Source organism: Gymnogyps californianus, chromosome 2 (assembly GCF_018139145.2).
Source record: "Gymnogyps californianus isolate 813 chromosome 2, ASM1813914v2, whole genome shotgun sequence".
NCBI lineage: Eukaryota > Metazoa > Chordata > Aves > Accipitriformes > Cathartidae > Gymnogyps > Gymnogyps californianus.
In genome coordinates this window covers 91,297,428-91,321,376 of record NC_059472.1, presented here as the reverse complement: position 1 = coordinate 91,321,376, position 23,949 = coordinate 91,297,428, and the positions used below count along the sequence as shown (strand labels likewise).

The window sequence follows — 23,949 nt, the reverse complement described above, 5'->3', positions numbered from 1 at the left end:
CATCAGCTCTCCCATCACTTGGCCAATTTCAGTTGTCTTTTGTGACAAACTCAACAAACCACACTTTCTCTACCATCTCTCTTTACCATCTCATTTCCCAAAGCCTGATTACATGACTTAATCTTTGGTACATCATGTCTTTTCACATTTGCAATCAAGCCAAGGAGAAAAGCTGTTACTGACCATGCCCAAAAATCAACCAAAGAATCCTCCAGCATGTGAATATATGAGGACACTTACCAAAATAAACTGCGAACCAGATGACTTGAGGAAGAGATTACCACAACCTTCCCAGGTATAGGAGTGACTGTGGATGTGTCTTTTACCCTCTGCCCAGAACAGGCAGCCTACTGACAGTATCGAAAATGTTCAGTGAACTATTTCATTACAAAACAAAACCAAAAAGTGACACTGAAATTACTAAGTCAAACTTGCATTGTGATTACTTGGAGGTAGTTGGAAGAATGGGGTTTATTAATCTAGTGCAGTTTCCCAGACATTCCTTTTTTGCCCTAAAGGAATTACAGTAGCACAGGGAAGGATATGGCACTAATTTAGCAGATGTTCATAAATCCATACAGTAAGTTAACTTTACAAAACTGATTGTATTGGGTTTGCGTGGCAAGGTTTTGGTAGTGGGGGGGCTACAGGGGTGGCTTCTGTGAGAAGCTGCTAGAAGCTTCCCCTATGTCCAAGAGAGCCAATGCCAGCCGGCTCCAAGATGGACCCACCACTGGCCAAGGCCGAGCCCATCAGCAATGGTGGTAGCGCCTCTGGGATGGCATATTTAAGAAGGGGAAAAAGTTACTGTGCAGCAGCAATGGCAGCCGGGAGAGAGGAGTGAGAATCTGTGAGAGAAGCAACTCCGCAGACACCAAGGTCAGTGAAGAAGGAGGGGGAGGAGGTGCTCCAGGCACCGGAGCAGAGATTCCCCTGCAGCCCGTGGGGAAGACCATGGTGAGGCAGGCTGTCCCCCTGCAGCCCACGGAGGTCCACGGTGGAGCAGATATCCACCTGCAGCCTGTGGAGGACCCCACACCGGAGCAGGTGGATGCCTGAAGGAGGCTGTGACCCTGTGGGAAGCCCGTGCTGGAGGAGGCTCCTGGCAGGACCTGTGGCCCCATGGAGAGAGGAGCCCACGCTGGAGCAGGTTTGCTGGCAGGACTTGTGACCCCATGGGGGACCCACGCTGGAGCAGTCTGTTCCTGAAGGACTGCACCCCGTGGAAGGGACCCATGCTGGAGCAGTTCGTGAAGAACTGTAGCCTGTGGGAAGGACTCATGTTGGAGAAGTTCATGGAAGGCTGTCTCCTGTGGGAGGGACCCCACGCTGGAGCAGGGGAAGAGTGTGAGGAGTCCTCCCCCTGAGGAGGAAGGAGCGGCAGAGACAACATGTGATGAACTGACCACAACCCCCATTCCCCGTCCCCCTGCGCCTCTCGGGGGGAGGGGGTGGAGAACTCGGGAGTAAAGTTAAGCCTGGGAAGAAGGGAGCGGTGGGGGGAAGCTGTTTTTAAGATTTGCTTTTATTTCTCATTATCCTACTCTGATTTGATTGGCAATAAATTAAACTAATTTCCCCAATTCGAGTCTGTTTTGCCCGTGACGGTGAGTGATCTCTCCCTGTCCTTATCTCAACCCCCGAGCCTTTTGTTATATTCCCTCTCCCCTGTCCAGCTGAGGAGGGGAGTGACAGAGCAGCTTTGGTGGGCACCTGGCATCCATTCAGGGTCAGCCCACCTCACTGGTTTACAATTTGCTATGTGTTCCGAGTCACTTCCTCCTTCATACTCTGTGGGCATCACACATTACCTGAGTTTTATTACTAACCCACAGGTGAGTAACACTTGACTGCTCATGACTGTGTCCGAATTTATTGAGAGCCGGTTCTGTGAATAAAAGTGTTCAGCACTTTGTATCAGATTATGCAAAAGGCAGTGCCGCTGACGGCAACCAAACCTTGGGAGAGGGCAGGGCAGAGGTGTAAGATAATTTCTTAAACTTGGGGGGGGGGATTAATTTTACCGCAAAGCCTGGCAACGACCTTTCGACATTTTACAGAAGGAATGCAAACGCTAACTCACAATTCTACAGCCTTATGTAGCTGTGAAAAAGGCACGCATGCGCAGAGCTCCCGCTGCGGCGGGGCGAGGCGAGACGAGGCGCGGGGCGGGGCGAGGCGCACGGCACTGACCTCGGGCGAGGCGGGAGGGGCGGTGCCCGGAAGCGGAAGCGAGTCGGTCGGTGTTCGGCGTGCGGAGGCGCCTGGTGAAGGCCGCGGTTTCGGTTCTGTGGGCGGTGGCGGCGGGGGGAGGGGAGCTCCACCACCGGCAGCCGCGGGCCTACGCTCTCGTCTCCAGTCTCCTTCCCCCCCCCCCCCCACTCCACCGCTCCGCTATGGCAGGCACCAGCGGCAACCTGCAGGTAGAGCGACGCCGGCCCTGCCCGGGGCGGGGCGGACCCGGCAAGGCGGCGGCGGTCGGAGGGCCGCGGGCAGGAGGGAATGGGGTTGGGGGTGCCCCCGCCGCCGCCTGTTCGTCCGCGGGGTGTTCTGGGCCGGGTGAGGGGACAGGGAGCGCAAACGCCTCCTGCTCGGGGGGCCGGGGACACCGGCGGGAGGGCCGCGGGCTGCCTCTGTCGGCAGGCGCAGCCGCAAAGGAGGTGTCGAGGGGACTCGGCTTAGGGCTCGGAAGTAACAGAGGCCACAGGTTAATCCCCGCATCAGCACTGGCCTCTGCTGGCGGCGGGCGCTGAGTCCCTGGGGAGGGGACGGGGACCTGCCGGGCAGGCGGTCGCACCAGCCCTGCGGGACGCTGGAGCAGCGGAGCCTGATGTCTGCCTGGGAAGCACTGTTGCCTCGTGTGGTCCAGACGTATGGTTTGGTTTAGGTTTCTTCTAAGACTACTGACTGTAGGAAGTCTTCGCCTGCTCTGTTTTTGTATTTGTGTTAACCCTCAGTTGGGGCTGTATAATCGGTTCTGTGGCTGGTTGGCAAAACAGATCCAGAAATGACCTGTATTAAAAAGAGTCATTTTCTCTTCAGCTGGTTTGAACCATGATCATTTCTGTACGCTTTTTATGGCCGTGTAATGCTTATACTGGCAAAGCTAGGGAAGATATCACAGGGTCTAGAATAAGCAGAAGGAGAACGAAATCTGTTTAAGCTGACGTTCTTTCTGAGGGTGACGTTCATCAAACTATCAAACCATAGCTTGATAAATACAGTTTGTGCCTCATGGATAGTTAGAGCTTGTCATCTATGCCTTAGTTCATACAACCTTCTAATAAATTATTTCCTGTTTGATAGCAGTGTTCTTCATCACAGTAACAGGCTAAGATGCCAGCTGATGTAATGAAGTACTAGAGCTGAGAATCTAACACTCAAGTAATAGCCTTTGGGTATTTACAAAAACAGAGTATACCAAAACCAGTCAATACATGATGTAGACTTTTTTCTATTTCAGAGGAGCAGGGCTGCAACATGCCCTGTTTTCTCACAGTTCTGTTTTAGCAGGTGGTCTTTGCCATTTATTCTTTGGATTTAGTGTCGCATGTATCACTGTCTTTGTTGTACTGGATCCAGGAATCATTGAACTGTTCTGTGGTAATTTAAGTCACTAAAGGGACTTAAGAACTTTCAGAAGAAAGTAACTTCTTTTTTGGGTTAATTTTTGCTCTTTTGCTGAATTTGAATGATGCATAGAGGGGCATAATGGAGCCAGCACAAGGTGAGCAGCAAGGAGGGGACTGCCCGTTCGTACATGATAAACGGCTTATCAGCTCGTGGCTTCTCCAAAAAGGAAAGACTAAGTTCTGTTCCAAAGAAACAGATGCTTACAGTGTTCCAACACTTGCCACAACAGAACCGTAGTCTGCTTTATTGGATCATTGTTTTTAAATTACTCTTTGATTTTGGGTAGATCTGTTGAGATGATCTTTGCTGCCAAGACAGCAACACAAAGCAATAGAATGAGAGATTTTGCTGCTAGTTCTTTCATGGCTACTCTTTACTAGCTTTGTTTTGCCTGAAACACATCAGTGTCCGGATAGGGGCAAGACTATCTGTACTGGAATGTCTAATGAAAACTCCTTGCTGCAGTTGAAGCTCTCCACCTTGCTCCCTGACATTACTATAATCATCCTGAGCATACTAACAGTGCTTAGGAAAAGAAGTTGACTGAATGTGGAAAAATATGTGTGGGGCTATAGAAAATTCAGTTAGTGTTTGTTAACTCTGGCTAACCGACTGCCTTTTTTAAACTTACATGAGCTAGTCATTCAAACTGACAGTTTTAATTGTCCTGAAGTGGTATAGGCATTCCAAGGAGCAAAGCGTAATAAAAGGTAATAAGCACTTAAGAGCAAAGGAATAACGGTGATACCAACAAATCCACGGGCCAGTGTATGCAATACAGTGGCTTAGATCACAGTCAGTTTTATTTGAAACTAGCTCAACAAATAAATTAAAAATCCATCCATAACTTCTCCTAGAACGTTTCTTGATGCTCGTGATTTGGGTACATTCTCTATCTGGTGGGGTTTTTTCTCCCCTCCCACTGGAGTGGTAATTAGAATTTCTCACTTGGATATCAAGAACCTAAATCCTTCTGGAGAAGCCAAACAATCAGTCTTTGAAGATGTCTCCCAGCGTAGGGTTGGAAGAGTGATAGTGCTAGGTTCAGTGCATTGTAATCACTTCCTGTATTGACTCTGCTATTGACAGGGTTTACTGATGTCATCAGTCATAGTTCAGAGTGTCTGGGTCTGTGATAAAAAAAAAACTTAGAATGGATTTCCAACTCTTTCGATAATAAATGCAAGAGATTGGTGTAAGGAAAACTGCATAGACAAACCAGTAGTAGTTCCAACTTAGTACGCAGAAACTTCTTGTTCTCACTTTTTTGTGTGCTAGTAAATTTCAGCGGTTTGTTAATCACTGTTCATAAAAGGATAGAAATATTGTGTCATGTACAAAGCACCACCTAAGACTTGCAATCAATTGCCTTCAGCTTTTTGGGGTAAATGTTGAGCAGAAAAACTGGCCATCAAAAAACAGTCGGAGCAACAGCTTAAAATGTCTCTTTGATCGTGCAAAATGCTCTCGCACAGCACTTAATTATTTGCTTGTGTTACAGAAAGCAATAGATCTTGCTAGCAAGGCAGCGCAAGAAGATAAAGCAGGAAACTATGAGGAAGCCTTCCGCTTGTACCAACATGCTGTGCAGTATTTTCTCCATGTTGTTAAATGTAAGTGTAATGTATTGGATGATTAAGTAGAGTTTAATAGTCAAATTGCACAGAGTAATCTCTTATGTTGACATCAGTATTTCAGTTTTTACTTTCATCATCAGTTGATACTTGCTAGTTGTAGTTTGACTGAGGTCATATATTTTGCAGCTTTTACCTTTACTGTGATGTGTGCTTGCTCCATTCTCGTAAGAAATCAGATTATTTTTTACTCGTGTTTTGTTTTAGGGTTTTTTAAGACAGGGAGGCAGGGGTTTGCTGTCTCTCCTCTGGACTTCTGTAGCAATGTTTCGGGTTGGCCGCTGCACGAGGAAATGTGACAATAAGTACAGGGATCCCTGTATTTCTGTTGTGCTGAAAACCACGTGTTACATAAGAAGTCTTTGCTGTATCTATGGAGCATTTTTTGCTCCTTAACTCATGCTGCTTGCCTTTCTACAACCTCTCTGCTGGCATTTTTTGCTCCTTAATGTCATAGTTTTGCTGTTCATCTTGGCCAAAAAAATGTACAAGATGGATTTGTATGTTATAATTTTTCTTCAGTTCCCATATTCTCATTATTTTATGCGTTTTCACACTTCTGTGTACCTTTTGTGTCCTGTCCAGTGTTTGTATGCAAGGAGTGGGCTTTCTTAATGCAGGTACAGCCCTAATCTAAGTGGGCTAGTGTTGCTCACCTGACATAAGTGCAGTTACAGATCTCCATGATTTGAAAAAAACACTATTTTCTCTATAGTCACTTAGGATAATTTGTGTTTATCACTTCCTATCCATTTATATCTTATGGATTTTTATCAGAATATCAGTTTCTGTGCTTTTAACAATACTGATGTACTTTTAGAAACTTAACACATAAACCTAATGTTAAATTTTGATTGCTGATTTGAAATACTGTAATAGTGGCTAAGAGCACAGTGTGGCTGTTGAACCACACCTAATTCTTTCAGATGGTTTATGTAATTTTTTTCTTTATGATGTGAACATCTTTTAAAATTAGCAAGCTGTGGAAAAATAAAGTATACTTCTAAATAAAAATTGCTTAGCACAAGCAGCTTCTTGATGAGCTATTTTAGAAAAGGAGTTATTAAGACAATGTATAGCAGCTTGAAGGACTGACAAAAAAACTTCCAGTGCCATTGTCCTTAATCCTTTACAGTCAAATTTTAAGCCAAAGCAATGTTCAGGTGTATATTTGATTTCTGGTAGGTGATGACATCCTTCCTGTCACTTCTTTCCATGGTATAGTGGAAAGATAAGTAGTTGAGGTGTTTGGTTATGTGGTGAGCCCTGAGAGAGGTATATTGATAAGATATAAAGAAGACAGAGATTTAGTCTTGTTTTTTGATTGATGCACGTGTGTTTTGCTGTTAACAAAGCATTGTTTCTCTTCAAACTCTTAGATGAAGCACAGGGTGATAAAGCAAAACAGAGCATTAGAATGAAATGTACAGAATACTTGGACAGAGCAGAAAAGCTGAAAGAATATCTGAAAAAGAGAGAAAAAACTGCACCAAAACCAGTTAAAGAGTCTGGTCCTACTGATGGAAAAGGGTATGTTTTTGGAGAAGGTAAAGCAAAATACTTCCTGAACTCAGCTTATTCTAAAATTCAACTCTTCAAAGATCATTTTAACTAGTGTTTTTTAAATGCTTCAGATGACTACTAATGCTGAAATACAGTGGGCTAATAAAAGAAAAATAATATGAATTAGCATCATGGGCATTTCTGTTCTTCTTTAGTAAAATGTGCGAACATTTGCATAGGAAATTCACTGAAGAATGAAAGCTGTTTCAGATTAACACATGATTATTGGATTTAATGGCAATGAGCCCGACGACCCTTAAAATTTTTCTACATTTAAATACTTAGTAACTAGAAAATAAATTCAGACTGATGATTACTGGGGCCTGAACTTGATCTGTCTCACACTTGATAAGAGGTGCAAAGCTCTATGTAGGGTGAAGTTCTATAAGATGGACTGAATCACTCATGCCTTGCTGCATTAGTCTCTCTGCTGCTTTCCTTTTATTAGATTTGTTTTTAATTTTGCATATCAGAGAGCTGAACAAGCAGAGCCACCTGAACAAGCAGAGCCTCTTTTGCATTTGCTGCTGCCTTTATGGGGATAGGAGAGAGGAAGGATTCAGGATGATACCTTCTGGTGGGATTGCCCTTTTTAGCAGTCCTGAACAGCTAGAGTTGCTCAGTTGTCTCTTGAAACTTCACCTGATTTGCAGTCTCCTTCATTGTCTACTTGTCTCATCAGTTTTATTTTTTGAGCTGTACTGTGTTCTGCTGGTTTATAATAGAAGAAATTGGTAATATCACAGAGGCTACATGTATTTTCGTGACCTCCACTCCAATTGTTCACTACCTAGTCTCTTTTTTTCCTTCTTTAACTTCCAGTTTCCTGTGCTCTGACAAGACAAGGGTATAGAGTTTCATAGTACTAGATGGAATTGACCAAGTCCTGTTGCAGTTCCAGATAGGGGACAAGTGCCAATGTCTACAAATAAACCATTTTAGCGCTTCCGTGTTGCTTGATACAACGGCTTTTGTTTCCTAAAGGCTGCCTCAAAGCATGTAGAAGTGTGTTAAGAGGGCTCGGACCCATAAGAGGAAGTTGAAATGGTGAGGAGGGTGAATTAGAAAGAACGTGGTGTAGAAAAGCAGGAGTACAATGATGTAAAAGCATCTCAACGTTTCTTTCATTCCTCAGACTGCTGTTTTTTCTGCTTTTTTCATTCTGATTTTTATCCTAAGACAGCAGTCTCTTTTATTCTATTTCAACATTTTTTCTTGTTTCCAAATCAGGAATGATAGTGATGGGGAAGGGGAGTCAGAGGATCCTGAAAAAAAGAAGCTGCAGAATCAACTTCAAGGTAATTTTGAAGCATCCTTTTCTTTAAATACAGGTGACTTCAATCAAGCAAATTCCTATATTTTTGCCACCTAAATGTTATGGATTAACTTACTGTCTGTAAGTGGCTCAACTAGTATGTACTCTTTGCATACAAAAGCATAGTCTTTATGGAAGTATGGGTTTGTGTGCCATGAAATTATACAGTGACTATGTTGAAATGTATCTCCTGTACCCTGTGCTTTATGACAAAATTGTACCATTTCTCAGGATAGCATTTTCCAATGGGAGAAGTTGCAAGATCCCAGGTAGCTATTGGCTAAACTGAATCAGTATTTTTTTTACTCTTAAGTGCATTAGAGTATTCCCTAGAGGCTAAGGTAACAGACATCATACAAACACTTAGTGTAAGCAGGACCATTTTCACAAAAAATCTTGTGCTCAAGTTTAGGGGTTGAGAACATGGATTCTTCCACATTTATAGTAACGGGCAGTGTTTTCTCATATGCAGTGATGATGCTCTCCCAGTTGAGTAACATAATAGTTTGGAGTTTTGAACTCAAATGCTGAATACAGTCAGTGATGCAATGTATAGCAGCTACCAGTAGTTTTGTACACAGTAAAAAAGAGGCTTTGTTTGATATTTATTACCCTTTAATGGTGAAGAACTGTTCAGAGCTTCCCTGCCAGAAGGTGCTTATGGATCTGAAGAAACTTCGTTGTTCTCCCCCTATTTTTCAGTGTAACAAAGATCAAATGCATTTACCACATCTCTCTGCCTGTGTAATTTCAGGAGCTATTGTATGATATTTGTAAACTGCGCCATGCTTTTTCTACTTCTCTGCACGTTTATATAATCCTATGCACAGTTATATGGGATAGTTTCCTATTTTTTAAAATGACAGAAAAATGATGAGCATTGGACTCTTGACCTGTCTCTCGCTATAAAGACATTGTTTCTTCCCACATGAATCTGACCTTCAGTTCTTCAAGAAATAGTTTCTTGCACCCACCACTTCTTTGATACTTTCTATAAAATGATAACATTCTTGCTTATACATTTGATTGCTTCAAAGTCTGAGGTGTGAGATCCTTTGTACCTTTCAACTTAACACAGGAGTCTGTTATTCAGATAATGCAAGCTCTGGGCAGCCTTCAGATTGCTCATTTTCATTTTGCTTCCCACAACAGCCACAGAAATTTCCTGTATTTAATTTTGCTGCCTTGTTACTCCTAGCTGACTTTGCCTTATGGAACTTTCCCAAATCTGTGGGTATTTATCAAGATTTTAATTATAATAGCAACTTGGCTTATTGTGGGAGAAGTGACCAGTACGTTCAGACTGGATAGTAGCTGTGGGTCTACTGTCATGTACTCTTGTTTAGAATTTTAAAGGCCTTTTGCACTCTATTGCTTAATCTTCCAGCTATTAATTTACACCTACAAAATTAGGAAGCCTACAATTCCATTTCCATGTGTGTCCTCATACAGGTAATCTCTTACAGTGCAGTGATTTCAGTTACCATGGTATGTCTGGTGCAGATAACTCCGATATTTCAACTTTGAAATCATATGCTGTTCCTATCTGAACTATTACCTGTTCTGCTAATTATTTTAGTGATGGAGCCCATAATTCTGTTTACTTTAAGAAAAACTGAGATGTGATCAACCTAGCAAAAGAATTTAATACATTGAAAGTGGCTGGTTGAATTAATTCCAGTATATAGATTGAAAGCTAAGACAGTTTGCCATCAGCTTTATAGCATTTTTAATGTCTTTAACAATATGATGTTGTGTTTGGACTCTAAATTCCAAATTGTTAACAATTGCAATTGTTAACAGAAATTGTTCATTTCAATCTGATAGAAAAGGAATGCAGCAAAAGAAAAAACTCTCACAGGAGATACTTAAAAAGTAAGCAAGTGTTGTTTGCTTTCTTCATTAGCCAGTGAATAACAGTAAATTTTCAGTCCTGTAGAAGAAGAAAAGCCTTAAATTACTTCACAGAACTCTGAAGGCATAAGGTGAAAGTGTCAAGAAAATAGCTGGTAAAAGCCAATTGTGAAATTATAGAAAGCCCCTTGTAGAGAAATAGGGCAACTGAAACTTTCAGTGTGTTTGAGTACTTAGATGAGTATTGGGTTGGTTGGCATTTGTTCATCTGAGAAAATTTCTCTTAGCTTTTGGGTTTGCCTTGGCTAGGATTACAAGATCTAATACTCAATTACTAGCTTAGATCCAAGTTGTCCCATCTAAAAGTAGTCAAGACAAAATCATTTTTAGCATGTCAGGCTAACCAATCTGAAGTCTGAAGAGAAGGCTAAATTACAGCTCAGTTGGCTAAAATCAAGCTGAACTTGTTGATTGAGCAAGATGAGACTTGGTGATAAACTTTGAGAGAACGTGGCTAGACTAAGAAGATACTTCTTCTGCAGCTAAGCAGGCTCCATATAACCTTTCTGATGCTTTCAGCCCTAGCTCTCAAAGCTCTTTGCCGTTAGATGATCTGATTGTTTGCTGCACATCTGGAGATACCCAACAAGCTAGTTTGTCTGCTGGAGAATCTTATAAATCCTGGGCTAGTGCAGCTACATTGCTTCCCTTGTTTAAAATGAAATTTCAAATTTTTTGGGAAGTACAATGGTGGTTTAGTGAGGAGATGGTGCCTGGGTACCTATTAGAGAAGGTACTCCTCTGTGACGACTAAACGCACATTTGCTGGTCAGTTATGGAGTAGCTTTGACCATTGCAGGACTTCTACAAACTCTCGAGTGTTCTGGTTATCCATGGCTTATTGTGGTAAAACAATGTGACAGATTTCCGTAGAAATAACATCCATTTGACTAACCAGTATTCAGTGTTTATATCTACTTAGAAATGCCTTGTTTTTATTCAGTATGGACATGGGCACAGATTTCTTAATTTTTTTTTTCCAAAATGGAATTTATTGAAGTTGTGAAAAGATATGTGCACCACTAATTCATACAATCTTTTCTTATAGGAGCAATTGTTATGGAGCGACCAAATGTCAAATGGAGTGATGTTGCTGGCCTCGAAGGTGCCAAAGAAGCACTTAAAGAAGCAGTGATCTTGCCCATTAAATTTCCGCACCTGTTTACAGGTCAGAATTACAGCATTTACTTGCTATTGGCCAGTCAGGACCGGCACTGGGGTCTGAGTGTTATGCCAATGTATCAGAGACTCAAGCTGAGCTCTTGACAAAGAGATTGTGATCCATCTGACAGAAGTTTCATGGGTAGATGTGGAAAACCTCTGAGTAAATTAGAGGGGCTTCATCAGAAAAACAGGTTCAGTCTTTCTACAGTATTTTGAAGGCTGATGGTTTCTCTCTTGCAGGAAAGAGAACACCCTGGAGAGGGATTCTCCTGTTTGGACCGCCGGGAACAGGAAAGTCTTACTTAGCAAAAGCTGTGGCGACAGAAGCAAACAACTCTACCTTCTTCTCAGTATCGTCCTCTGACCTTGTCTCAAAGTGGTTAGGTGAAAGTGAAAAGTAAGTTGGAGTTGCCAGAGGTCCAGGAAAATGTTGGCAAGAAGAAATTAATATAGAGCTAGATAAGTTGCTGTAAAGAAGTTGAATTTGAGGGAAGGGTCATGTCTTTTTAAAAACAAACTTCAGGTGTTTCTATGCTTCATGCTGCAGTGCCATGTAAAGATATCATCATGTGCTGCATTTTGTGCTGCTGCAGCTGGACCTCTCTTCAGTGCTCAAGATAGTTTTTAAAACTAGCTCAGAAAGGTTTTGGGAGCACCATGGAGCTCATTCCCCTTCTGAACTCAGCTGTGATCGCACACTACATCAGTCTGAAGTGTTGGGGTACTCTGCCTCTTGGCGTCTCCCCACTCACCTGTCCCAGCAGCTGTGCTGTAAATACACAGCATTGCTTTGTCCATACAGAGGTGTGTTTTCTTTATCCTGATTTCAAACAAAATCTGGAAGACATAAGACTTGCAAAAGTAGGTTGAAGGAGAGGAGCAGCCATGAAAGAAAATTTCATGGTTGCCCATACTAACTCTTTGTTTGTTACTATGTGATGTGTGAAGAAGACCAGGAAGCCTGAAGTGACATGTTGGCTGCAGTCTGGAAGTGCAGGAATTTGTCCGTCTAGGCTTCCAATGAAGATTTCCTGAATTAAGAAAAAGCTCTGGGTTTGTTGTACAGAAAGGACTTCCATATGATGATAAGAATACTTTTCAAAACCATGCTTTAATAGTTTGAAGTGTGGGACAACTGAGTAACACTATTTAAAGTTGATAAGATGAGGAAGAAAGGCCATTAGATGAAGTGTTTGAACTGTTTTTTTTTCCCCAAAAGCTGGAAACCTTAAGCTGCTTTTCTTCTGTTGCAAAAAGAATACAGAAATGGAGTCTAGCATGGCATTTTTTCTCTTTGACTTCATTTGAGACTATTGCCTGAGATTTAGTGCTGGTAATGTGAAGAATTTCTCAGCATGTTCCTGTTTATTTTCCTTTTTAACTTAGTAAAATGTGTTAATAAAATATGGCTAGGGGTTTTTTTGGTTTATTTTGGCAAACCAATTTTTCTTGTCGTATAAAATATTTAGTAAAGTTGTATAAAGTAAATGTACATGTTATTTCTTACAAAATCTCTACAGTTAATCTGATTAGGTTACAAATGTTAAATAAGAGAAAGCCATGTTCTTTTGAATCTGTCTGGAGTGGTGGTTTTGTATAGTCCAGGCTGTATTGTAGAAATGTAAACCGAAAAAGGGCTTTTTCTTGCAAAACCACGCCTAATGTACTCTAAAATGTTTCACCTCCCTTTATGCTGGGCTATCTCGCTCAGTATAATGCTGAGTCTTGGAGCTGGAAGAATGTTGTATCTTTGAGTAGCTTTATGTTAATACTTTTCTTTTTTTAGCTTTCTCTAAAGGAAGTGACTGTATCATAATCTTAAGCTATGTGTTTTTACTGGTGTAATCATTAAGATAACTGAAGCTGTTTCCTTTAAGATTAGTGAAAAACTTGTTCCAGCTTGCCAGAGAAAACAAACCTTCTATTATCTTCATTGATGAGATAGATTCCCTCTGCGCGTCAAGAAGTGAAAATGAAAGTGAGGCTGCAAGACGGATAAAAACAGAATTTCTAGTCCAGATGCAAGGTAAGTTTACTTGGTTTTCAGAATCAGTCAAAGGAATTAAGATACATATTTTAAGCGTAGCTTGCATGAGAACACTAAAAAGATCTGCAGTTCCACCCTGTTAAATTTTGATGACATTTTAAAACAGTCTCCGTTTATCATCTAAATGGTGAAATGATTTCTGCCCTGATATAGGGGTTGGTGTTGACAATGAAGGAATCTTGGTCTTAGGAGCGACAAACATACCCTGGGTTTTGGATTCTGCTATCAGGAGAAGGTATGATGGCATTTTTTTCATGGTATGAAATTTGCAGCTGTTGTGAGGGTTCAGTCTGAGACTACTTGAGGTAGTAATCCAGCTCGTGTTTGCAGACATGGCTAATGTTCTACAACTCAATTCCATGAGATGGACTGAGCCAAACTAATAGCCCCTGGCCCCTTTAAAGAGGTAGGTTGTTCACTCTTATATTGGCCCTGTAGTTTATTTGATTTCTTGGTTAGATGATTGTGCTTGAGCAAGCAGAAAACTATTCTGTTTCCTTGTTGGTTGGTGGGGTTGGTTTTTCTGGTGGGCTTGGGGGACAAGTTACAAAATATGCACCTCAGAAGGGCAAGAGGGGGTAGAGCTTTCCTTTTCAGCTGTTAACAAACTGTTGAGTAGCTTGAGTTCTTTCATGGAAATGTAGCCTTATGTTACACAGAAACACCATGTTTTTGTACTGGTCAGGCATAATTTGTGATCTTTTAGTGCATGTTTTAACTGCTGTTTTGTAGATAAAGGGCTTCCATACCTGTATCTGATTAGCTGGATCTTCCTTTGAGCTGCAGAGCAGCAGAGGACAAATACAGCCAGGTGACAAATATGATTATATTGTGATGAGGACACAGCTTGGATAGTGGTCATTTTTGTAGGCTAAAGAAACATTACTTTTTTGTGACTCTTACTGACTTTTAGTATATACTTCATTCAGGCTGGCCATACTTTGATTGGGGGTTGGACCAGGCGACCTCCAGAGGTCGCTTCCAACCTGTATGACTATAGTTTTGTGTGAGACAGATTTAGAGGTGAACGTGTTGCTTAAAATTTCACGTCATTCTTGAAATTCCAGCTCTGGGGTCTGCAGTACAAGACAGACATGGACCTGATAGAGTGAGGCCAGAAGGGGGCCATAAAAATGATCAGAGGGCTGGAACACCTCTCCTGCGAAGAAAGGCTGAGAGAGTTGGGGTTGTTCAGCCTGGAGAAGAGAAGGCTCCAGGGAGTCCTTATTGCAGCCTTTCAATATATAAAAGGGGCTTATAAGAAAGACAGAGAGATGTTTGGGGTTTTTTTTACCAAGGCCTGTAGTGACAGGACAAGGGGCAATGGTTTTAAACTGGAAGAGGGTAGGTTTAGATTGGACGTAAGGAAGAAATTTTTTACGATGAGGATGGTGAGACACTGGAACAGGTTGCCCAGAGAAATTGTGGATGTCCTATCATTGGAAGTGTTCAAGGTCAGGTTGCATGGGGCTTTGAGCAACCTGATCTAGTTGAAGATGTCCCTGCCCACGGCAGGGGGGTTGGACTAGATGACCTTTAAAGGTCCCTCCCGACCCAGACCATTCTCTGATTCTCTGCAGTGTGAAAGAGTAGCACTCTAACTCTTGTCCATAAGACTTAAAGGAACTTGTACAACAATGGCAGTAATCGAATCACTTTTTCATGGATTTGGCCCACTTTGTCATGTATATCATGTTAATTGTGTTCTACAGAATTTGGAGTCGCTCTTCTTTTGTTGGTAGGAGGTAATCCCCACTGTGAGAACAGATGCTGCTTCAAAGGAAGAACTGCAGTTATCAACATTTTCTACTGACAACTGTATTGAGAATATGACTTCAAATTTGCTTCCAACTATGAGGTTTTCTTTAGTTGGAGACTGTAGAAAGTGGTTGTGTCAGCTTGTTATCAGGCAGTTCTTTCTTTGAGTGTGAAAATTGTTCAAATATTCTTCAACACTTAAAAACTTTTTCCCCTCAATTTTTTTTTTAAAAACACAAACTCTGCTGGAGAAAATCTGGAAAGACTTCAGTCTGAAGAGAAGATCTTTGTCATGAAAAGGAAGTAGTTGTTATATTCTGGATGTTAGCTTATGCTAGCTACAGTATTATTTATGAGACCAGGTTGTTGAATATTTGCCTTAGAATTGTTTTTAAAGGTTTATAATACTGAAACTGTTTCTTTCTAATATTGTTAGGAACAAGCTATATACGTATTTGCATAAGCTTCTTTCCACTGTGCACCTGCATGAGCTAGCATCTGCGGAACATTTTGTTTTTTTCTTTTTTAAACCAGGTTTGAGAAGCGTATTTATATTCCTTTACCTGAAGACCATGCTAGGGCTGCAATGTTCAAACTTCACCTTGGGTCAACTCCAAATCTCCTAACGGAATCAGATTATCGAGAGCTTGGGAAGAGAACTGATGGCTATTCTGGTGCAGATATAAGCATCATTGTACGTGATGCACTGATGCAGCCTGTTAGAAAAGTGCAATCAGCTACTCACTTTAAAAAAGTAAGTAGGAATCACACATTTTTTGAGTTATTTCATCTCTCAGAACTATCTTAATTTGAAAATTCCTTGCAAGTAAACTGAATTTGGTTGGGGGTAACACTGCACGCTTGTGAATGTCATTTTTATCGACCAGGGAAGAACTTGGGTATTCCTCCTCCCCACCCACCTGCCACCCATCCTGCCATAAGTCTAGGTGGAGCTAGTTTCTGGGTATTCATGCTGTGTAATCCAATCTCTGATGACTCTTCATGTCTCTAGGTAGTGTTAAAAGCATTCAGTTTGAAGTTGGACTTAAATGGGAATGTTAGAGGTGCTCTTTTTCTGGATCAAGTTACATGGTTCTTCATGTTTTTCTAGCATTTTTAAATAAATGTATCCCTCATTCACATGGGAACGGATGGATTATAATTATGCACATTCTGCTTACTTGGCATATTTTTCAAACTGAAAAATTAAGGTTCTGGTAAAAACATTGATTCAGTGTTACTTGTGACAGTACTAAAGATGCAAGACAACTGAGCAAGGTCTGTGTTTCATTGTTTGGGCAGCATGCAGCATCCTATGGATGCTGCTGTAATGTGAAAACTAGTTTACACTTATTTAGGTGCACTCTAAAGAGACTATTGAAACTATATTGTTTGGCTTATCTTGCAGTTACTTCTACATACTGTTTACTGACTTGAGAAACATTTCTTCTAAACGTTTGGATCAGAAACTTTATCTGACAAAGAACCAACTAGAGTTCTTTAGCACCAATCTAAATCCATTAAATCTGGGAATGCTTTTTTCCCCCTGGAGAATTTGCACATATGGGTCTTATTCAATCAAATTAATTGTTCTCTATAAACTATTAAGCTCTTCAATGGAGAAAAGAAAAGTGTGATAGTATTATTAATGGTTATAAACAGAGTTCCAAATATATACGACATGTATTGGTTAAATAAAATTATATTTCTCCTGTGTAGTATTTTTTAGAGTAGACCCAGACTAAAAGTATTTTTGTTTACATTTTTACTGCAAATTTGATTTTACAGAAATTCATGTGTCTTGGGTGAAGGTGGGTCAAGGTATTCTGCAGAGGTTTTTGCTGCTGTAAAGGGAAGCTTTCATTTGTTGCTCCTTAAAAGAGCAGGTGTGGGGTTGGGTAAGGTAGGAAAAATTTTAGATCCTAAGCCATCAAGAGATATGTACCGTGTAACTTGTGTTGGCAGCAGTTCTTCGTCATCTCAGTTACAATTACAATTTTTTTACCAGTAACTCAGCCTGACATAAAAGGGTTAAGGGCCCTAACCTGAACAGCTAGTTATTTTGAATTGAAGATAGGCTCTTTTTTTCCATGTAGTTTCTTCCAAGGAACACATTCAGCTTAAGATTTAAAGAGAAAGGAACACTTAAATCCAATATGGTCCAGAATATGAGAGGACTATGTAAGTTTCCAGAGTCTGCATTGAGGAAACCTTGGTTGACTTTGTAGTTATTAAAATAAACCTGCAGCCTGTCATTTTGGTGAGGGGGGGAAAAAAACCATTTTAAAGGGTTTTTGAGGAGCTTTTCCCAGTTTAAAAACAAGATGAGTATTTTGAAACACTGATTCAATAAGTTTCTTCTGGGGGCAACTCAGCAGTAACACTGTGATGTAAACTATATTTGTTTAAAAATAAGCAACTGTTTTGATATATCGAGGATTTTCTAGATGCTTCCTTCCCTTAAGCAGTGATGCCTGAAGTGTTTATCCATTGTTGACTTTAAGTGACAATGACATTTCTGGCTAAAGGGCTGTTCGCTTTTAGCCTTTCGTTCAAATTTGGAAGAATCTGAGGTATGTTTCAGACTACCATGGTGCAATGAAATAACCTCAGTTGTCACAGTTTGCGGAGCAACCCAAAAGGAATTCTTACCTCTTACCTCCTTTTGTCCCCAAAAAGGAAGGAAAAAATCCCACAACTGCAGTACTTTGAGGGCTCTGACATAAGCCAAGTTGATTCCACTTGTGTTGTTAGGAAATCACATCCAATTAAATTACTATTTTTATGAGCAAAATCTTAGCTTTATTAATTATTTGCATCACAACAGACAACTTGTCCCAGTTAAACAATGCTTTCCTCAATTATTACTAATTCATTGTGAACCATTCCTTGCTCTGTGTGATAATACAGGTTTGTCAGAGTGCATTTGGAATATTACAATCTGTGCTCTCCGGCGTTGTGCTTTAAATGCAGCTTGGAATAGCAAATCCAGTTCTTGGCTGTTAAAAATAGCCAGTTAGCGTGTTGTCTTTCAATCTTTGCATATGTTTTGAGTTCCTGTGGATGTGTGATGCTTCAGGTGATGATGAAGGAAAATAAAACTGTGGGTCCCAGATAACGTGTTGCAGAAAGGGAACAGACACCTGGTGCAACTTTTTTTGGTCTGTCCACGTGCCGGGGGAAAAAAGGATGGTTTCTCTTCTCCCACTAGATGGCCCTGTTTTCTATCGAGTGGTGCTGAGGTGGTGTCAGAAAAGGTGCTCAGAACTTTGTAGTGCAGTATGTCAACGATTGAAAAGCCATCTCTGGCTTCCTAACTTGAGGGGCACTCAAGGATAATTATTGAGAAGTTTTTAGAAAGATGTTAACCAGTGATGAATGAACTCCCAAAGTGACCAGGGACTAGGAAGGGTGGTCTTCTCCAACTAGATTTCCTGGCATGTTAGTTTTCCACAGAAATCCTCAACCTTAGGAGGAAGCGGCTCCTGGGATTTGACCTGATATGAATTTAACTACCTGGCTACAGCTGCATGTTTTCAAAGTGAATGATGCCAGTACAGTTATACAATTTCTCTTTCAGAGGACAGGTCTTCCCAATGTGTGGGGCGTCTGCATAAAATAAAGGAATGTTTTTGCTCTAAAGATGCTGTTCAGTTTCTGGTTTTTGTCTTTAAAATTATAACTCCTATAAACTGAGTATTTTCTTATTTTTTAGGTAAAAGGACCATCACTCTCTAATCCAAATATGATGGTAGATTTGCTCACCCCTTGCTCTCCAGGTGATCCTGAAGCCATAGAAATGACATGGATGGAGGTTCCAGGTGATAAATTACTGGAGCCTCAAGTTTGCATGGTAGGTATTCTTTTGTAGCATTTCCTCCTTGCTTTGCAGAACTCTGAAAAGACTTTGAGGTGAAGACTCTTTTTCAAATCGTTATGCAAGGCAATTGGATGAGTTGTTTCTTTTCAGAAATGCTGGACGTACCAGATAATATTTGAATTCCCAACATACAGTGCTACAGTACGGCATGCTTGTGAAAAAGCCAGCTCTCTATCCCTGATAAGCATTTCTTTCTTATTGTTCTTGTCTGCTGGCATGCAGCTGCTGTTCTTTCATCCATAGACAGCATCTGGCTCCTCCACTGTTCTTTCACTTGTCTTTTATTCATTTAAACCCTTTGGGATCCCTGCCCCATGATATGTTCCTTCCCATCACTCTGTAGCATTAATATTGATACTGGGAAATGGAAAATTATATTCAGTGTAAATTGGGAAGTGATGTGCTGTAGGTAAATATTGCCTATGAAATAAATACAAGCATAAACGATAAAACGTAAAAAGATCATGGATGTAATGGTAGTTATGGTTAAATTTCATCACAGGTGATACAACTTTCAGCTGTTTTCTTTGTGCATGTTAAAATACTTGCTTTGGTCTAGGGAATAAAATGTCATTTTAAGACAAACTGAAATTTTAGTTCACTGCTTAAAAAAAAAAAAAATTGCTGGACACTCATTCTGTATTTTTCCCCAAGAGCAACAAAAGAAGATTCTGAATTTAAGTACAGTGTTCGAGGGAAGGACTTGATAAAAAATCTGTGCTGCTGTCATTTCTTGTGTACAAACAGTCCTGTAATGAATGAAAGAAATCAGTGTATTTCATGGGGATCACAAACCTCTAAAACAGTAGGCACTGCTTTGTAAATATAACTGTCACTGTATTTCAGAAAAGAATTTTCTGTGCATAGTTGCATACTGAGGAAGCACAAAAGGATGTATGCAGGTGCAGGCCTGCCCTAAAACTTCTGCCTGCATGGTCTAGGTGGATTTTTAATCAGTCTTTCCTGGAATTAAACATAATTCCTTGTGTGCTCCTAATGGTACCTGGGTTCTGATGCACTATAGTTGCATAGGCAGTTGTTTCAGTGTCCGAAATCAGTTCTTGTCCTTAAAAAGATCAGGCTTTAATTCTTTCTAATATAAATCATTACATTAACTTTTGGTTTTACCCATAATTTTATAGTAATATGAGGTGTTAGGCATCTACTTTTTTCAGTTGCCTTTGGCTAGGACTCGATTAGTTTTCTTGCCCCTTTTTAGTCATAGGATGTTTTAACTGCTGCTTTCAACTTCATAGACCTGTGATTTTTCTGAACTCCATTTTCTAGAATCTAAATATTTATCTAAGAAATTGACTGAATTGAAGAGAGAGAAATTACTGGTCATGAACAGTAAAACTTTGCTAGAGATGAATCACAAACTACTGTTCTATATTGTTGGACTATGAAGAGTACATGAGACCATCTGATTATTTTCCACTTTAAACTGCTATAATTAAAGATGGGTTGAAAATAGTAACTGACAAAAACCCCAGGAAGTTCAGGTCTTTTCAGTAAAAAGAGATGAATAAAACTTGAATGGATGAGTGGCTTAAACCTAAACCTGAGGTTGTGGTTTCATTATTAGAGAACTCACTGACAGTTGTCTGTCTTCACAGGGTTAAAATGCTGTCTCTGTGCAGACGTGTTTAGGCTCATTTAAATTTTTGTGTAAATAGGAGCTCCTATGGTCATCTTGTTTTAATGGGCTTTTTAATGCGTATTTGTCTTGGCAACAAGATTGTTAGCAGTGGTACTATACTTGTTTCTGAAAACACTTGTTTTCTTCTTTTTCTGACAGGCTGATATGCTCAGGTCGCTAGCTAGCACAAAACCAACAGTTAATGAACAGGACCTGGAGAAGTTAAAGAAGTTTACAGAAGACTTTGGTCAGGAAGGCTAAACCAAAGATATATGCACAGCATTAGAACTTTTTTTGCTTTCTTAAGTATTCTTGTGTCTTTATTGATGGCACTTCAAATAAATGCCAATAAAATCACTCCTTTCTTACTTTGCAGAAGGAATAGAAGATACCTTTGCAAAGACCCGTAAGCTTTTGTATTGTATTGTTTTCCTCAGATGTCTATTAAATGTCTTCTATTGAAAAATAATATGAAAATACAATTTTAGGGTGAGACAGCAAAGTGATGTCGTAATGTCTATTAAATACTAGAAAACTTTAAATGATTAGTTCAATTTTAGGTATTATATTAGACCTGGGTACAGGTGAGTTTTAAACTCCCAGTAGGCTCAAAAAACCCTTTTTTGAGGGGTGGAAGAGAACATACTTGTCGGGTTTTTTCAGTATCAGTAAATCAGCCTACATGTTAATTGCTCTCATTTAATTTAGAAAAATGCAACAAAATTTGCTAATCAAGTATACTGCAAGTGTGGGTTCGCTATTAAAGTAAGAAAGAAAACACTGAGGATAAGACTACATGGGCCAGTACTTTGTTTAAATACTGATGGAACTGGTATTTGGCTTTTTCTGCTATGCTGTGTTAAGATTTTGCATAAACAGCAGGCTTTTGTTTTTAACTCTTTACTAGCTGATACACACTGTCACTATGCAATTTAGCAAAAGTTTGTTCAGTGCAACTATCTCAGAAGGTGTTTTGCTGGCTGTTCTTGTTTTGTTGTTTTTTTTTTTTTTTTAAATCTGGATTTACTTTCTGCAGGGGTTTGACTACAGTTAGCAAAAAGCATTAGTAATATCCTGTAAGATTCCACATGTCAAGGCTGGCAAGGTATAGGTAGTCTTTGAAGAATGTATGGGAGGTATTTTGGGAAATAGCATACTTTCACATGCAAGGAGAGTGTAACAGATGTCTTAGCCACAGACTTTCCAGTGATAAATTAACTCAGAACCCTACTGATAACTATTGCATATAGGTTACATCAACTTAGTGCTTAAACTTTGAGAGAAGGCTGGCACTTTAGTACAGAAGTAGCACTTCCATTGATCTTTTTCTGAAGAGCTACAAATTGAGATGTGCCTGAATGTAACTTACAACACTACAGTGTCAGCATTGAGTTTGTGCCTTGTAAGTTTGCACTGGCTGTAGATACGAAACATCATTAGGATACCTAGAATACTCTATGTTCCATTATCATTGTACAACTCTATCCTGCATAAGCTTTGTTTAACTTGCATTAAAAGAAATTTGCACATTTTGTGTGTGTATGTTATATGTACATATACACATATATGATCATCTTTTGATGGGGTTTGGTTTCCTTTATGTACATATTTTGTGTACTTTATAAATCATAGGATGGGTGAAATTTGCTGTACTTAAATGAAGTAAAATGTTATAGTACATCAGCTATGTTCTTTGAGTATTTCTTCAATGTTATGTTCACGTATTTACTGCTTGATTTTTTTTTTACTTTGGTTTCTATGTTTAACAGCTAAACAAAATATTTAGTTAAAAATTCTTTGATCTGCAAGGTGCTGAGCTTTTGTTTACTAACATGATGAAACATTCTTTCCAAAATTGTTCAGTTACACACAGCTTTACCTTTGTCTTATGTTAGAATGTGTAAATGTGAATCAGTGGACTGCAAATCTTTTTGTGGACCTTTGGGGGGTGGGGGCAGGAATTCCAGTGTAGGTGCAGGCAACTATGGTTAGTAAACCTGCCTCATAGTTGCCTCTTGTGAACACTTCAGAAGTGAGCCACATACTGGCAGGGCTCTCACTTAGAGGTTTGAAGCTACTATCCGAAGTACTTGTCTCTTGACCTTTTTTAAAATGAGAGTCCTTCCTCCAATCTTAAAATTCTCAGGAACTTTTTTTTTCTGTGGTAGGCTGATTTGTCCTATGGGTTTCCAGAAGCTTAACTGTGTAATCTCTTATCTTTACTGTAGAAGAAAAGTATACTGTATGTTTTTAAATTTACATCTTGCTGCTTGCTCAGTTGTGGGATGACATCTGTAACAGAAGCATTAATGTTTGATGTTTAAAGTTGTTTTTAGAAATATATTCCAAATAAACATTGCTGCTTAGAATTGCAGCTACAAGGACAACTTTTTGGTTTGCTGTCTTTGTAAAATGGGAATAAATTAGTATGTATCACAGAGCTTCCTAGCTAAGTTATCCTAGAGTAGATGGTAGCCAAATGGCGGGGGGGGGGCCTGCAAAATCATTTTCTAGTTTTCAGTGTTAATCAAAAATTCTCTAAAGAATTTGTGGAAGGTTATATTTGCTTTATATAATCAAAACCTCTGTAAACACTGGATAAATTAGTTGTACACTTTTCATAACCTCTGACGTATGACTCATCTTTGGCTAGTTAGCTTACAATTTTTTTTCCTAACTTCTGGTGTTACTACTTACTCTGACTGCAATATGAAAAAATGTCTTCTTCCTCCCTGTGGGTAAAATAGTTTTTCAATTAAATCAGTTGTATATATGCTTGTTCTGTCCTTCAAAGATGGTTTCTTCACTTTGACATTAAACTTTGGATTTCCTGTCACTTGTGGTATACATCCCAATGCATATACTCATAGGGTTAGAAAAGCTCAGTAAATTAACTTGTTATATTTTTTTCCCATGTTGCTGACTGACCTCAAATCCAGAGTCTTGTTTCTTCCCTGATTTACCTGTCGGCTTTGTTTTATCATTCTCTAGCACAACGAAAACATACAAATCTTCTTTAAGTTTTTTGTTTGGTTGGTTTTGTTTTTCAAATTATCTGCTGGTCTTTGAATATGTTTTTGTTTTAATTAGTGGAGCAGAACACATGCAGTTTAGGGAGATACTCTTGAATCAGCTTTTGTTCATGCTGTCTGTCAGGGGTGTCTGATCACAGTTTGCTCTTTTTGTCAACTGAAGCAAAGAAGCTGCTGAATGTTCTCTGGTCAGGCATTTTGATCTACTTTTTGTGTTTATTTAGTCTTCTTCCTAATAAAAATATATTCTGATTTTTTTTTCATTTTATTTCTGAGGATTGTCTTGACAGGAAGCTTTCTAATAGTTCTGAATTGGTTGAAATATGCAGGAACATCTTTATTTTCCTGTTTACTCTTTCCTTCTTCCAGA

General features: G+C 39.9%; 1 protein-coding gene across 1 annotated transcript; it reads left to right on the top strand.

The window, feature by feature from the left end:
• The first annotated feature begins 2,372 nt into the window (after positions 1-2,372).
• Positions 2,373-22,926, top strand: VPS4B (vacuolar protein sorting 4 homolog B). Its single transcript, XM_050915885.1, has 11 exons — positions 2,373-2,423; positions 5,135-5,246; positions 6,647-6,797; positions 8,061-8,128; positions 11,108-11,227; positions 11,464-11,620; positions 13,101-13,249; positions 13,424-13,505; positions 15,563-15,782; positions 18,744-18,881; positions 20,707-22,926. Exons 1-11 carry the CDS (start codon positions 2,397-2,399, stop codon positions 20,806-20,808), a joined length of 1,326 nt encoding a protein of 441 aa, XP_050771842.1. The 5' UTR covers positions 2,373-2,396; the 3' UTR covers positions 20,809-22,926.
• Positions 22,927-23,949: the final 1,023 nt, after the last annotated feature.